The sequence below is a fragment of the Dermochelys coriacea genome, chromosome 2, assembly GCF_009764565.3.
Source record: "Dermochelys coriacea isolate rDerCor1 chromosome 2, rDerCor1.pri.v4, whole genome shotgun sequence".
NCBI classification, from domain to species: Eukaryota; Metazoa; Chordata; order Testudines; family Dermochelyidae; genus Dermochelys; species Dermochelys coriacea.
Genome location: NC_050069.1, coordinates 157,222,396 through 157,235,894, shown reverse-complemented (window position 1 = coordinate 157,235,894; position 13,499 = coordinate 157,222,396). Strand labels below are relative to the sequence as shown.

At 42.5% G+C, this 13,499-nt stretch overlaps 1 protein-coding gene and 1 long non-coding RNA gene across 7 annotated transcripts in view; both read left to right on the top strand.

Annotated features, from left to right (window-relative positions):
• Positions 1 to 10,347, top strand: part of COL15A1 (collagen type XV alpha 1 chain) — a 293,396-nt gene extending 283,049 nt beyond the window's left edge. For 5 of the 6 annotated variants that reach the window (XM_043508544.1, XM_038392464.2, XM_043508545.1 and 2 more), the window contains 7 exons: positions 328 to 392; positions 2,941 to 3,069; positions 3,243 to 3,302; positions 4,794 to 4,853; positions 5,835 to 6,020; positions 8,110 to 8,225; positions 8,632 to 10,347. In XM_043508544.1, coding sequence (XP_043364479.1) covers positions 328 to 392; positions 2,941 to 3,069; positions 3,243 to 3,302; positions 4,794 to 4,853; positions 5,835 to 6,020; positions 8,110 to 8,225; positions 8,632 to 8,848 — 833 coding nt within the window. In that variant the 3' untranslated portion in view covers positions 8,849 to 10,347. The remainder of the gene's footprint in view (positions 1 to 327; positions 393 to 2,940; positions 3,070 to 3,242; positions 3,303 to 4,793; positions 4,854 to 5,834; positions 6,021 to 8,109; positions 8,226 to 8,631) is intronic. The other variant, XM_043508542.1, reaches the window with a different exon arrangement.
• Positions 1 to 13,499, top strand: part of LOC122458852 — a 523,493-nt gene that overhangs the window by 388,403 nt on the left and 121,591 nt on the right. The window lies entirely within an intron of this gene.

Sequence of the window (13,499 nt, the reverse complement as noted above, 5' to 3'; positions counted from 1 at the left end):
TGATTTAAATATTAGTCGCATGCTTAAAGTTAAACACGTGCAGAAGAGCTTGCAGGAACACACAATCAGAGGAAGGATGACTTAGATGACTATCCACCCAGATGGAAGGATACAAGAAAAATAGTCTCAAAATCATTGCAAATAGATTTTCTGTAGCTTGTGAGAACACACTCACTCAGGACATTGGTGCATGTGAGTACTATAGTTGTCACAAACTCATGCCAATAAAACCTTTATCCTACACAACATTACCAAGTATTTCCTCTCACCTTCTCAAGCTCTTTCTCTCAAAAAAGAGACATGAAGTATATTTTTGGTTTATTTTAGCAGCTGCAGTTCCAGGGCCACCAGGTCCTCCCGGGGAGCCAGGGCTACCAGGAACCAGGAACCTGGTAAGAGAAGAAAACTTAAGTTTGCCATTTTCAGAGCATGAGTCAATTCCCATGAATGTCAATGAAAACACTCCATTAAAAGGCCACTACTTCATCACTTCCCTTCTCTATATAATTAGTTTTCAGAAAAAGCTCAGTTTGGTGGCTTATTAGTAGCATTTTATGCAAATAATTCAAAAGAATGAATAGGATTCTAAATAAGTGGAGGTACTGCATGTTGCAGATACAAATCAGTACCTCTGAAGGAGTATGCAAAATGACAACTTAATATGTTATGTGATTAGAATAAATAATACTGGGTCTAGTCTTTCTTCCAAGGAAACTAGGTACCCAAGTAGAATAAAACCCAGTAATTCTGGTCAATATTTTCAACAGACTTTGTTCCTAGGACAAAAGCTTCAAGTATTGTCCCTGTAGGTGCTCCACTTTAGGTGTGCATGTGTCCCCTGTGCCTTTGATCAGAGACTTCTGATAACAATGCCCAGGCATGTCCCAGCTGTCCTCATGCCCTGTACCATATATAGGACAGCAATAGACAAACCACCCACCATTCCGTCTCAATGGCCTCAGCCTGAGATGGAGCATCTTGCGGTGCTTAATTCTTTGCTAGTCTGCCTTGAGAGCAAGATTTTCCTCTAGTTTAGTAATTAGTTAGGTATCTAGCATCCTTTGTTTTATTTTGGTTAGTTTTGTGGGGATTTCTTTTGGAGAGACCTTTCATCTTTTCCACCTCACCTCCCTGAGACTTTACTCCTTTCTTCAAAAGAAGTTATTTTTCATCCTCGGGTTATGTGTGGATCTCCAGGTTTTAAGCACTGCCTAACTTGCCAGAAGTCTATCCCAGTTAGTGACAGCCACTCTAGCTACCTCCTCGGTTTAAAGGACATTCCTAGGATTTGCTCAGTTTCAACACTAGATCTACAATGAGTGTCCCATCAATCTCTGCAGCCCACTTAGGAGAAGTCTGCGGTGGACACCTGCAAGACTTCTAAAAAGAGGAGCTCTGGATCCCTCAGAGAAGTCAGTGCTAAGAAGCCCACTTCCGAGACCTGCCACTTTGGAGACCTTGCATCCTAAAAAGTGTAATGTTGAGGCACCTTGATCTCCCAGTACCATAGGTTCTATGAAAGTAGCAGGTATCTACTCATAGTACCCCTCAGTATTCAGTATCTAAGCCAGACTCGTACCATCCAAGCAGGATTGCACCTCTGGAGATTCTAAGCATTCTGCCTCAACTAGACCAGTACCAACTTCAGTGTTGATAACTCCTGCAGTGCCAGTAGTTCCCCAAACTGCACAGTGCCAGACAGTACCCTTGAAATTGAGGTCATCCTTAGTGCCACCTTCCTCCAGCTTTGAAGCCCATTAGGTAACTGCACAGCTTCCTTTGGTACTGCAGAAGTTCAGATTCTCTAAGGACTTGGTCACTTCAGACGCACCAGAGACACCTCTACTGATGGGTGCTGAAAGACGCTTGGTACCTTGCTGGTACCACACCATTCCCTGGTGCACACACACTCTCCGGTACCCTCTTGAATGGACAGACTCCCAGTCTCAATTCCATCAGCTTCCCCCATCTGGATGACAATGAGGGCAGCTCCTCTGACTCCCAGATTTCGGTTCAAGGTTCACTCGATTACCAGCCCAAAGCTGCCTCTCTCAACACCCTCTATAATGGACTCTTCAAGGCACAGATGTACACGGGATGCCCCAGGCTCCCCCTGGTATGAGTATTCATGGGTGCCCCATCCCTTCCCGTATGGACCTCCCCACTGGTCATTCTGGGTTGTATGGGCTGGATATAGGGAACAATTCTCCAGAGCTTCTAACTAAACTCACAGGGAGTGTCAGGGGCAACACCCTCCTACTCATTCAGCTTTTCCATGTCAGTCGCCCCCCCCAGGAGGAATCTTTTGAGTACCAGGAGAGAAGGCCTGTTGAGGGAGCTATGCTTTAGACTAATAGCTCTTCTCCTCCCCTCATGAGGCAGTGGTGCCTCCTCTCCCTCCTCCTCCATACACAGATGATTTAAAACAATTTCTGGATCTCATGAGAAGAATTGCAGGTTCTCCCCAGATCCCACTGAAGGAGGTTCAGGAGACTCAACACAAATTGATTGACATCCTTCATACTGCCTTCTCTGGTAGTATAGCCCTGCCTATAAACAAGGCTCTGTCTGAACTGCAAATTTGGCAGACTCTTGCTATCATAACCCCCTCCCTGCAAGAGAGCAGATAAGAAGTACTATGTTTCTGCTAAGGGGTCAGAGTTCCTATTTTCACACCCAACCCCAAACTCCTTCATCGTTGATGCAGTCAATGAATGTAACAGGCAACTACCAGTCCAGGTCCACCTTTCATGATAAGGGCCAAAAGAAGTGGATGCCACATAAACAAAATTGGGTGAAATGAGCTAATACAGGCTTTATAAATATTTACTGTACAGAAAGTCTATTTTCATTTCTATGACTACTTCTGCTAATTTCTGGTTCAAAGAAAGACTTAATTTTATCTGCAAATTCTGATTCTGTTTTCTTGTTATTTGACAGGTTACAACATTCAGAAATATTGACAGCATGTTGCAAAAGGTTCATTTAGTAGCAGAAGGTACATTAATCTACCTGAGTGAAAGTAGCGAGGTGTTTATCCGTGTTCGAGGAGGATGGAGAAGATTGCAGGTATTATTGCATCATGTAGCCTGCTTTTCAGCTCTTCTCCTTCAATTGTTTTGTTGTAAATATTCTTTAAGGGGAGAGTGTGAGTACTAAGATTATCCTTTGGCACAGTTTAAAAAAATATAATTCATTCATGTATATGTTTTTGTTTGTCTCTTCATTTTGTGTTCTTCCAGCTTGGGGAATTAATTCCCATCCCAGCTGACAGCCCTCCACCTCCGGCAATTTCAGGCTATGTAAGTGCAAAACTGTTCATGGCTTGTGAAAAATTGCATTGAAATATTATAAATGGGAAAAATGTTTTGCAGATAGGCTCCCTCTCAACAGGATTTTTCTCTACTGTGGGTGGCCTGTCAGCTCTGTGCATTTATCACATCACTACGTTCAGCTCCCTAATTTGTTCTTACTAGCCATTGGCCAGCATATTTCTGTTATTTCATGAGGCTCTGCACGCTGCAGAGATAAAACAGCATCTCCAAAGCAGTGTACAAAAAGTCAGTGCTCTGTTTCATAATACTGAAATAAGTCCTACTGAGCCCAGGGTTTCTTCCAAAGAAACAGAGTACATAAGTAGATTAAAATCCTGAACCTTGGGACCATATCATCATCAGTGACTTGGCTACTGAGAGTAAAAGGTATGGAAATCTTATATTTACAGCCCACCTGTAACTTATACCACCAGTTACATCGTCACTGGTGAATGTGGGCCAAGGTATTTGCTTAGGCCTATTCTAAAACCTGCCTTATTTATTTATACAGCACTCCATTGTGCTGGGCATTGTACAAACATTCAGGAAGATGTGATCCTTGGCCCAAAGAATCCACAATGGAAAATAGACAAAAATAAAGGAGAGGAGGAGGGAGATACAATGTGCAAGGAGAGTGATTAGGCTGGTGATAGACTCACCTCTTATCTTTCATGTTAGCTGACTGTGTAATTATACGGTAAGCATGGAATGAGAGAGCATGCCAGGAGAGGAAGGAAAGGAGAATGGAGAAGGATGTGAGGAAGAGGGGTGGGAGGAAGTCGAAGCCAATAGCCAATCAGCAAATGGAGAAAAATGTCCAGAGCTCAGATTGCAAAAAGCAGTCTGCAGACTTTCCAGGTCATGTTAAATTTTTCAGTAAGAGTGGTCCTCAGCTGAAGCTCTCTCTGCCCCACCACTGCTACTCCCACGGCTACTGGGGAAGACCTGCTGTTCCTGGGGCTGGCTAGACTACCTCTCTGCTTCCCACTACCATGTGTTTGGGGAATGGGAGTGCTGCTGAGGCCTAGTGAGGTCTACCTCCTCTAGTGTGCTGGATTTTCTGTCTTGTCTCACTCTGTTTTTCATTTTTAATCCATCCCAACCATGTTGTCTTCATTCTCAGCACTTTCTGTTGCTGTGCATACATTCAAGTGCCTCCTGGCATTGATGCAGTCTTAGGCAGATTAGTGTTATTTTTGTAGATCCACATTCAGGAAAGCATCCCTATTCAAGACAGCATGTAAGTACATGCTTGAGTGACTTTCTAAATCAGGACCTTAGTGTGTCTGGACTTAAAGTTTGGGGATGTTATACTCAGAGTTATATAACTTCATGTTCCATGTGGGTTAATTCTTATTTCACTACAAAAGAATTCTGCAGTATTCCCAACAAGAAGCTGGAGTAAGAAAGTTGTCTTTTTTTCCGTGATATGAGCATTGTATTTTAACTCTGATTTATTTCTGTATGTTGAACTAATAGGGATTTCAGTCTCTTCCAGCACTAAGACCAGTTTCAACTATTAATCATGGAAAACCAACAGTAAGTAGAAGAATTACGTTAGAGGCACTATTACAGCTGCATACCTGAGATTTGGGCTTAAAGCCGGGATGAAACCTTTGTTTGAATTTTAAATGTGCCCCCTCTGAATTTATAGCAATTACTCTGAGAATTTTCAAGTATGTCTTTTAGTTAGTTTAGAAGCTATGAAAAATTTTAAATACCGTCTTTAAGAATTGTTTTTGTTATTCTAACCTTTCTTCGTGTCCTCTAGCAAATACATTCCTGATTTCTGAGCTATGAATATGGACTCACTTTTATACTGTAACAAAATCTTGGGCACTAATTAATATGTTTAACATATTTTAGTCATAGCTGTTCCTACTTTTGCCATGAGGACTATTGGTGGATGTCAGTTGTTAAATGGGTGTTTCAGGATCTAAACTTTCTTCTATAAAAATTGTTTACGTATTTAGGTAAAGTTAAGATAACAGAATTACTGCATGTGAAAGAATAACGTGATCAGAGTTCAGGTTCTATATTGTGATTAAAAAATGCTTTTCTTTGTGGTTGATTACAATGAATTTTTGTGTCCATTGCTTGGCTTTGTCCTTAACTGTATTTATTTCCTTGTAAGTGTTTGGGTTTTATAAACAATGTGACAGTAACTGTGTTTAGCAAATCTTAACTGTTGTTTAAAAATGAAGTTTTTAGGTTTTGAAATGACTTTATGGTTGTCTAACTATTTGAAGATCACATATTGCTAGTGTGGGCTGGCCTGTGGCTCATCAAGCTGAACATGACTTCTTTAAGAAGTGTGATGTAATGGTGGCAAATATATCTTCATCACAAAAGGTTAATCTAAATAGTCTTCTTTGGAACGTACTAACTATTATGCTCAGCTATTTGTCTTTCTGCTTTTCTCGAGGGCACATTTTCCTTATCAGGGAGGAGGCAGATTAATTACTTAATAAATGTTATAACTTAAACCTGAAATCAGTGTGGGTTTTTCCTTATTTTCAGCTGCATTTGGTGGCTTTGAACTTGCCATTTTCTGGTGCCATGCGAGCTGATTATCAATGCTTTCAACAAGCCCGAGCAGCTGGTTTAATGTCAACATACAGAGCTTTCCTGTCATCCCATTTGCAAGATCTGTCTACAGTTGTGAGAAAATCAGACAGATACAATCTACCAATAGTTAATCTTAAGGTAAAAATAAATGCTTTATTTGTTGTATAACGGTGGTCTCCAGCAATGCAAAAATCTTGGAAGCCAACTGAGGTAACAGACTTTTTCGTGCTTGCTTCTTGGCTCTGAGCTGTTTGGTCAAAGTATCTTATAAAGAAAAAGCCTTGTTTTTCCTATCTGTATCCTTATGATAAGCGTAGCTATGCAAGTCTCACACTTAGGCTATAAGCAGCTGCATCTTCAGAGTTTCTTTCTCAACACTATAAGGCTAATGGTAGAAACAAAGTAATGAGAATGTTTGGCTTACAGTGAACTGATGCCAAGGCAATGGTATAGTATGTAACTTGTTACATGTTTCTCTTTCAATAATCCTGTTTTGGAAACAGCCTTAGAATTCTTACCCACCAAGGCGAGTCTGTTTCTCAAGGCCATACGCTAGCCTATGCTTTCTAGTCTGCCTGCAGAGCTTAATAGACTAAGGTGACCAAATGTCCCATCTTTAATGATAGTGGGCCATATTCACCTCTTTAGCAATAGTTTAACTGGATTTACACCACGGTAACTGAGCAGAATCTCCCTTTTTCTTGAATCTGAGTCATCTTGTGGCATCTTACACATACACATGCATACCAAAGCACAGCTCTGAAATACAGTCTGGCTCCCAGCACTAGCTAACAGCCCAATTGACTTGCAAGAGTGATACCTGACCTCCCAGCTCTCAGAAGGTTGGAGGGTTCCATTCCGAAACCCCATGCAATTGGGAGGAGAAGTCTCCAAAATAAAAATGGATCCTGTTGAGATTGGGATGAGAAATGAATACTCAAAGGCAGTTCAAAAATACCGTCAGCTTGTATTACAATTAACCAGTTGTAATGGCCCTAGAACAATTTTGGTTTTACCAGAATCTGCATTAACCATTACAAATTGTTTTCAGCTTTCTCTTCAGGAAGAAGTCATATTTTATTAGGAATGTGAGAATTTTCAAATAACCTTTTGGACCATCACAGGGATGAGTGAAATTAATCCCCCCTTCTGACTTTGCCTACTACAGTTGCAGCTCTTTAACTCCACTTGTCTAGTTTAGTCATTCCAGCTATAAGAAAAATGAATGTACTGCAGACACAGACACAGGTGCAGTCAGCATGAGATCAAGGCAGGAGGGTAGAAAAAGAGTAGAGCAGAGAGGGGAGGTATGCAGGAACTAACGCGTACAAGGCCTTTCAAACAAGAAGCTTTACATTTGGTGAAGGAGAGAGAAGAGTCGAAAGTTACTCTGAGATTGTGAGCTAAGGAGGACAGGAGAGGTGTCGCTGATAAAGGAAAAGGGTTGGAATGTGAGTCAGGCAGAGACTATTGTGAAAGGAAAGAGAGAGGCCTGGGACAGAGAGGTAGAGCTGAGAGCTAGCAGTATAAGGGTGGTAGTCTGAAATGAGGTCTCCTAGGAATAAAGTGTAGAGATTGGCATGAAAGATCACGCTGATGGAATCGTGAGTAAGGCTACGATTTAGTCACGGCAGTCACGGATTCCGTGACTTTACCAGACCTCCATGACATCTAGGGCTTCAGGATGAGGAGGAGGGACAATGTGCCAAAGCCCTGCAACTGGGGCTGGCTGGAACCAGGATCATGCAGCCCCAGCCCCCTGCTTCCTCTGCGGGACCACAGCCAGGGTCAGGAGCTGAAGCTGGGACCATGCACCCCAGAGCTGTGTCCTCCGGGGCTTGGTGGGGGCTGCAGATGGAGCCATGTGCCCCAGCCTGTGGGGGCTGCACACCCGTCCCGCAGCTGGGAGAGCTCTGGAGCAGGGCCTGTGTTTCCCCTGCAGCAGCTACTGAAGTCGGGGCTCAGCCTGTCAGTCCCCACTCTGGGACTCCATTCCTTCCCCCTACCTAGCCCTGACCCCGGTTATTTGTAGTAAAGTCATGGACAAGTCATGGGCTCAGTTACTTTTTGTTTACTGCCTGTGACCTGTTCGTAACCATGAAAAAATCTTAGTCTTAATCATGTGTATTTTGAGAAGTAGAAGAGATTTTGGATGTATTGAATACCTCTAGCATTTCATAATATGCTTAAAAACCTTGGTAAAAGATGGTGTTTAAAATTTCAATAGGGAGAAATACTCTTCAACAACTGGGAGTCTGTGTTTACTGGCAGCAGGGGACAGTTCAACATCCAGATTCCAATATACTCCTTTGATGGGAGAAATGTCATGACAGATCCATCTTGGTGAGTTCACACTGCATTTTCTGTACTACATGAAATGTAGTTTTATTAGCTGGTAAGCATCAAAATTCCCTGGGCTGCTAGAAATGTGACAAAGATTAACTTCCCCCTTCTCCTCTCATCCTTTCTGTTCCTTCTCCTCTATTCCCCTCTTCTCCCATTCCCACTCTCCTATTGATTGGTGATAGGGACAGGATGGAGAGAAAAAGAGGGAATGGAATACCTCTGATGTCCCAATTTCCTCTCTTCCCATCCATATCTTTGGCCTCGCTTTGCTTTCTATACTCTGATTGCTTCAAGTGAATTTACAGCAGGGGTGCAGAGACAGGCTGTTATAGATTTAGGCATAAGATTTAATGTACAGATAAAGGATTGTTTCAGGAAAATAACTTTAAACATTACTGTTTAGGCCACAAAAAATCATATGGCATGGTTCAACTGCAAACGGGATCCGGCTAGTTAGCAACTACTGTGAAGCTTGGCGGACAGCTGACATGGCAGTTATGGGACAAGCATCACCACTGACCTCCGGGCAACTTCTGGATCAAAAGCCTTACAGCTGCAGCAATAAGTTTATTGTTCTGTGTATTGAAAACAGTTTCATATCTGATATCCGAAGAAAATAATTAATCTGTTGCACATAGAAAACATTTGAATTTTATTTCATAGAACATTGACACTGAAATTTAATTTTTAATGGTGTAAATATTCTATTTTTTTATTGCACATTTACAAATAAAACCAAAGAGAGCATACCTCAAGACAGAATATTCCAGCAGGGTGGAATTCAGGCCTGGTTTAGAGAGCTGGCAGATGGCCTTTGGTACCACTTAAACCCCACGTAGGGGCTGCATGGGGAGTCAGCAGGCTGAGCAACCATGCAGAAGTGTCTGTTAATCCCTGGTGTGCTGTGGATCTGGTCTCCATGTTGGCCTATGCGGGGCTGGGGCTGGGACTGAAGATGACTGGGGACGGGCCAAGTGTGATCTGAGAGCAAGACCAAGGGAAGGCCCACAAATCCATGTTTGTTCAGATCTAGTGGTTCTGGTATCACACTCAACCAACACAAAAGGGCTGCTACTGCTACTCCAGCCCATAGCAGCCCTCCACCCTGGCTGTCGATTGCAGGGGATGAATTTCATCTCCCCTTAGTCCCTCTTTCCACCTAAATACTCAGATCAGGATTATTTTTAAAATATGAGACCCTAAAGTTATGCTCCTAAATTCTGTAGTGCTGGGAGTTTTGAAGGAACTGGCTGACCCATTTCAGTGGAAGCTAGCTATGAGCCTGACAGCCTGACTTCAGGCTCCCATTTTGTAAAATTTGGCATTGGGCTTTGTGGGAGGACTGAATTTCACTCACAGTGAAGACAAACTCTGATCCATACTTTGGTGCTACTATTGTCAAGAAGCCCCAAGCAATGTTACCAGAAAACATCCTGACAGTACAAATTGGTTTTACCCCCACAGCTGAGCACAGTAAATGCAGGCACAAGAACCATCTGAACTTTATTCATTCCACTGCATCATAGAGGAAGCTGTTTCTTAGTGTAACAGACACTGCTGAGTGACAGACACCTGTCATGTTTTCTTTAAAATAGGTTTTAGACAATGTTATCCCATTAAGTTATATGTAAAGTCACTGCCTTGGTCCCCCCCATGGTGAGACTGTCGCTTTTTCTCTGCTATTATGCTTGTTAATATGAACTAATCTGTACTTATAGAAATGATCAGTAAATATTAATGTTCACACAAACAGCATTACCATAACATTTGTATGTTTTATCTGTATTTCCCTACAGTATATTTTAATTTAAGGTATTTACTTATTGCCATCATCTAACAGACTATAACTGTAAAAGATGAACTTCCACATTATCATTTTGTAAGTATAAGCTAGAGGCTAGATTGGAAATGGCTATTCTTTTTAGAAGATTTTGTGACTCATTTGCCATCAAATCAGTAATTTAATACTCCAGTAGCTACTTTCATTCAAGTGAAGATTTCCACCCATATGGCTTTTATTATTATAAATGCATTGGTTTTTATATGATGTAAAAATATGAAATCCAGTTTTATTTTTCCATTTTAAGTAATACAAAAGCATCTTTCCTGGGTTATCTGAGTCACCTGTTTGCTTTCTCACTGTAAATGTCAATTTCATTGCTATAATGTACTAATGAGGCAATGCTGCTTTTTTATCACACTTAACTCTGTTTTGAACAACAATTCACTATGCTCATACAGGCTTCATGCCTGCAGAAGGCTGAGCATACCTGTGAAGTGCTGGGCACCTTCAACCCCAAACTTGGAGCTGAGGCTCCTGCAAGGTGCTGAACCTCAAGTGCCCTGATCCTACCAGGCAATCCAGGCTGGGTCCCACTGAGGTTCGTGAGACTTCACATGGGTGCAAGTACTGTTTGCAAGACTGGGCCTTAGCAATGTATTCAGCTAGCAGTCCCTCTCCTGCTGAAAAGTGAGATTGTTAGTGGCACCGACAGGATGCTAGAGCAATGCTAGTGATTTCACTCTATTAGCGGTTTCTCACCTTAGTAAGAGATACTTATATAAGGATATATTGTGTTCTCTCCAGGTATTACTCTACTTTAATAATTAGAAGAACTTTACTGAGGCTACATCTGTACTACCACTTATGTTGGCTTCTCCTGCTGACATAGGCCATGTCTACGCTACAAAGTTAAGTCGACTTTATGTAAGTCGACATTGAGCCTCCAATTTAAGCAAGTCAATCTTGCATGTCCACACTACACTCATTGTGTCGGCGGAGTGCATCCTCACTAGTAGGGCTTGCATTGAAGTATGGAGCACTGCACTGTGGGTAGCTATACCATAGTGCACCTAGCTGAGCGGAATTTTGGGTTGGGCTTGCAGTGCCTTATAGGACCAAAACATTGGCGCATGTGGTTATGGAAACATGGCATTAGCCTCCCATGATGCACTTACTTCCCTCCCTCCCTGAAATCAATGGCAAACAAACCAAGCCTTTTTTGCGCCTTTTTTCATAAGCCTGGGTTATCCACACGGGTGCCATAGCACAATAAGCATGGACCCAGCTCAGCTATACACTGCTGTTGTGAGCATTACAAACACCTCACACCTTATCCTGCAGTATTTATGCAGCCAGGAGCTGCCATGCAGAACCATGTGATGCCACGCAAGCAGCCCTGCTGGAAGACATAGAGCAGAGCAATTTGCAGTTGCTGGTGACAGTCATGCATCACCTTGATACTGTTAAGCGCCATTTTTGGGCCTGGAAAACAAGCACTGACTGGTGGGACCACATCGTTATGCAGCTCTGGGATGATGAGCAGTGGCTGCAGAACTTTCAAATGCATAAGGCCACTTTCCAGGAACTGTGTGCAGAGCTTTCCTCAGCCCTGAAGCACAGCAGTACTAAAATGAGAGCTGCTCTGACAGTGGAGAAGTGAGTGGCGATAGCTCCGTGGAAACTTGCAACGCCAGACTGCTAAATTGGACATGCTGAACAAGCAGCTTGAAATTGTTCTCTTGTAACTGCAGTGAGAGTGCTTGTAATAAGTGCAACCACTACATCCTCATCCTCCGGTGGACCACCTGGTGAAGGCAAAGGCAGTCAAGAAAGGCAATCAGCGACCACTGGTTTCCAGGCTTATATTCCAGTTCATAATTGAAAGAGAGTAGTCTTGCAGACCATTGAGCAATATGGTATCCTGCTCTTCCCAGTCCTTTCATGGTGAGCAACATTGTCAAAATGTTGTATCAACCAGGCAAGGTACTAACAAGCTTCAACAGGACTTTATTTTCAAAGTGGAAACCTCTTTACTAAGCTGCTGCTGCACCCTCTGTAGCTTTCTCCCAGCCTCTCAACTCCTCCCCTCTCCTTCCTGTTTCCTGTCCTTTCAGACTCCCAACAGTCAGTGCTCCCAATTCTAATAATTACAAGCAACATCTAAACACCACACAGGGCTGCTCTGACAGATGTTCAAGTAAACACATTGTGCCAAATTTTGACCTGATATGAGCAGGTGAAACAGTTGCCCTTTAACCTTGTATATCATGCTGAGAAAAAATAAGTTAACAAAATTAACAGTTATTAGTAATTTTTAATTATTGCAGAGAAAGATTGTACCGTGGTTAGGGTACTAGCCTGGAATGCACGAGAGCTCGGGTTCCATTTGCAGTTCTGCTAAACACTTCCTGTGCCACCCAGGGCAAGTCACTTAAACTTTCTCTGGCACAGCTCCCCATAGGTAAAACATAATAGCATAATCACTATCTCACAGGATTTAAGCTTTGCTGATTTGATTGGTCTGATTTGTTTATTTCCCAAGGCTCACTGGGTGGCACAAAGTGAGTGTATTCTCTCTCTGTTGGTCATGGCTATTCACTAAGCCCAGAACTAACTGCCTTCCCTTACCTGGCAGAAGCAGCAACCATTGGCAGGACATGATCCATACATCAGTGCAGTACATAGGCTGCCGTTGCATTGGGCAGGACTGGTTTTAGATGCAGGTGAGCAGAGCGGTCATCCTGGCTTCCAGCTTGCTGGGTGGGCACCACACTACTGTGCCACTTGGCCATTTTTTTTTGGTTCTAGCACTCCGGTGCACTGCCAAAAATGTTTTCACCCTGGCAGGCAAAATGCCCAGGGCCAGCCCTGGTGTAGGGGCACCTGCTGTGACCACAGATCAGCAAAGGAGCTAATGTCAACAGTATAAACCCCCTGCCAAAATGGTAATAGTGCCAGTTATCGGAAAGCTGATTGTAACCAGCAGATATCAGGGAAAGAAATCACTAATTTTAATTAAAAATAGCACCCCAGAAAATCTATTCTCATTTACATCTATCCAACCCAGCAAAGACCAGAAGGTTGCCCAAGACTGTAACACAGCAGAATTTAACTCAATATTTTCAAATAAATTAACATACACAGATGCCAAAATCTCCCCACCTTATGTTTAACAAGGCCTCATTGAGGCAATTGTTTTGCATTTGGGGCTGGCCCCTGCAAAAAAACCAGGCATAACTTTGTGGAGAATATATAAAATCATGACTGGTGTAGAGAAAGTAGATAAGGAAGTGTTGTTTACTACTTCTCATAACACAAGAACTAGGGGGTCATCAAATTAAATGAATAGGCAGCAGGTTTAAAACAAATAAAAGGAAGTATTTCTTCACACAATGAATAGTCAACCTGAGGAACTCCTTGCCAGAGAATGTTGTGAAGGCCAAGATCATAACAGAGTTCAAAAAAGAACTAGATAAATTCATCGAAGA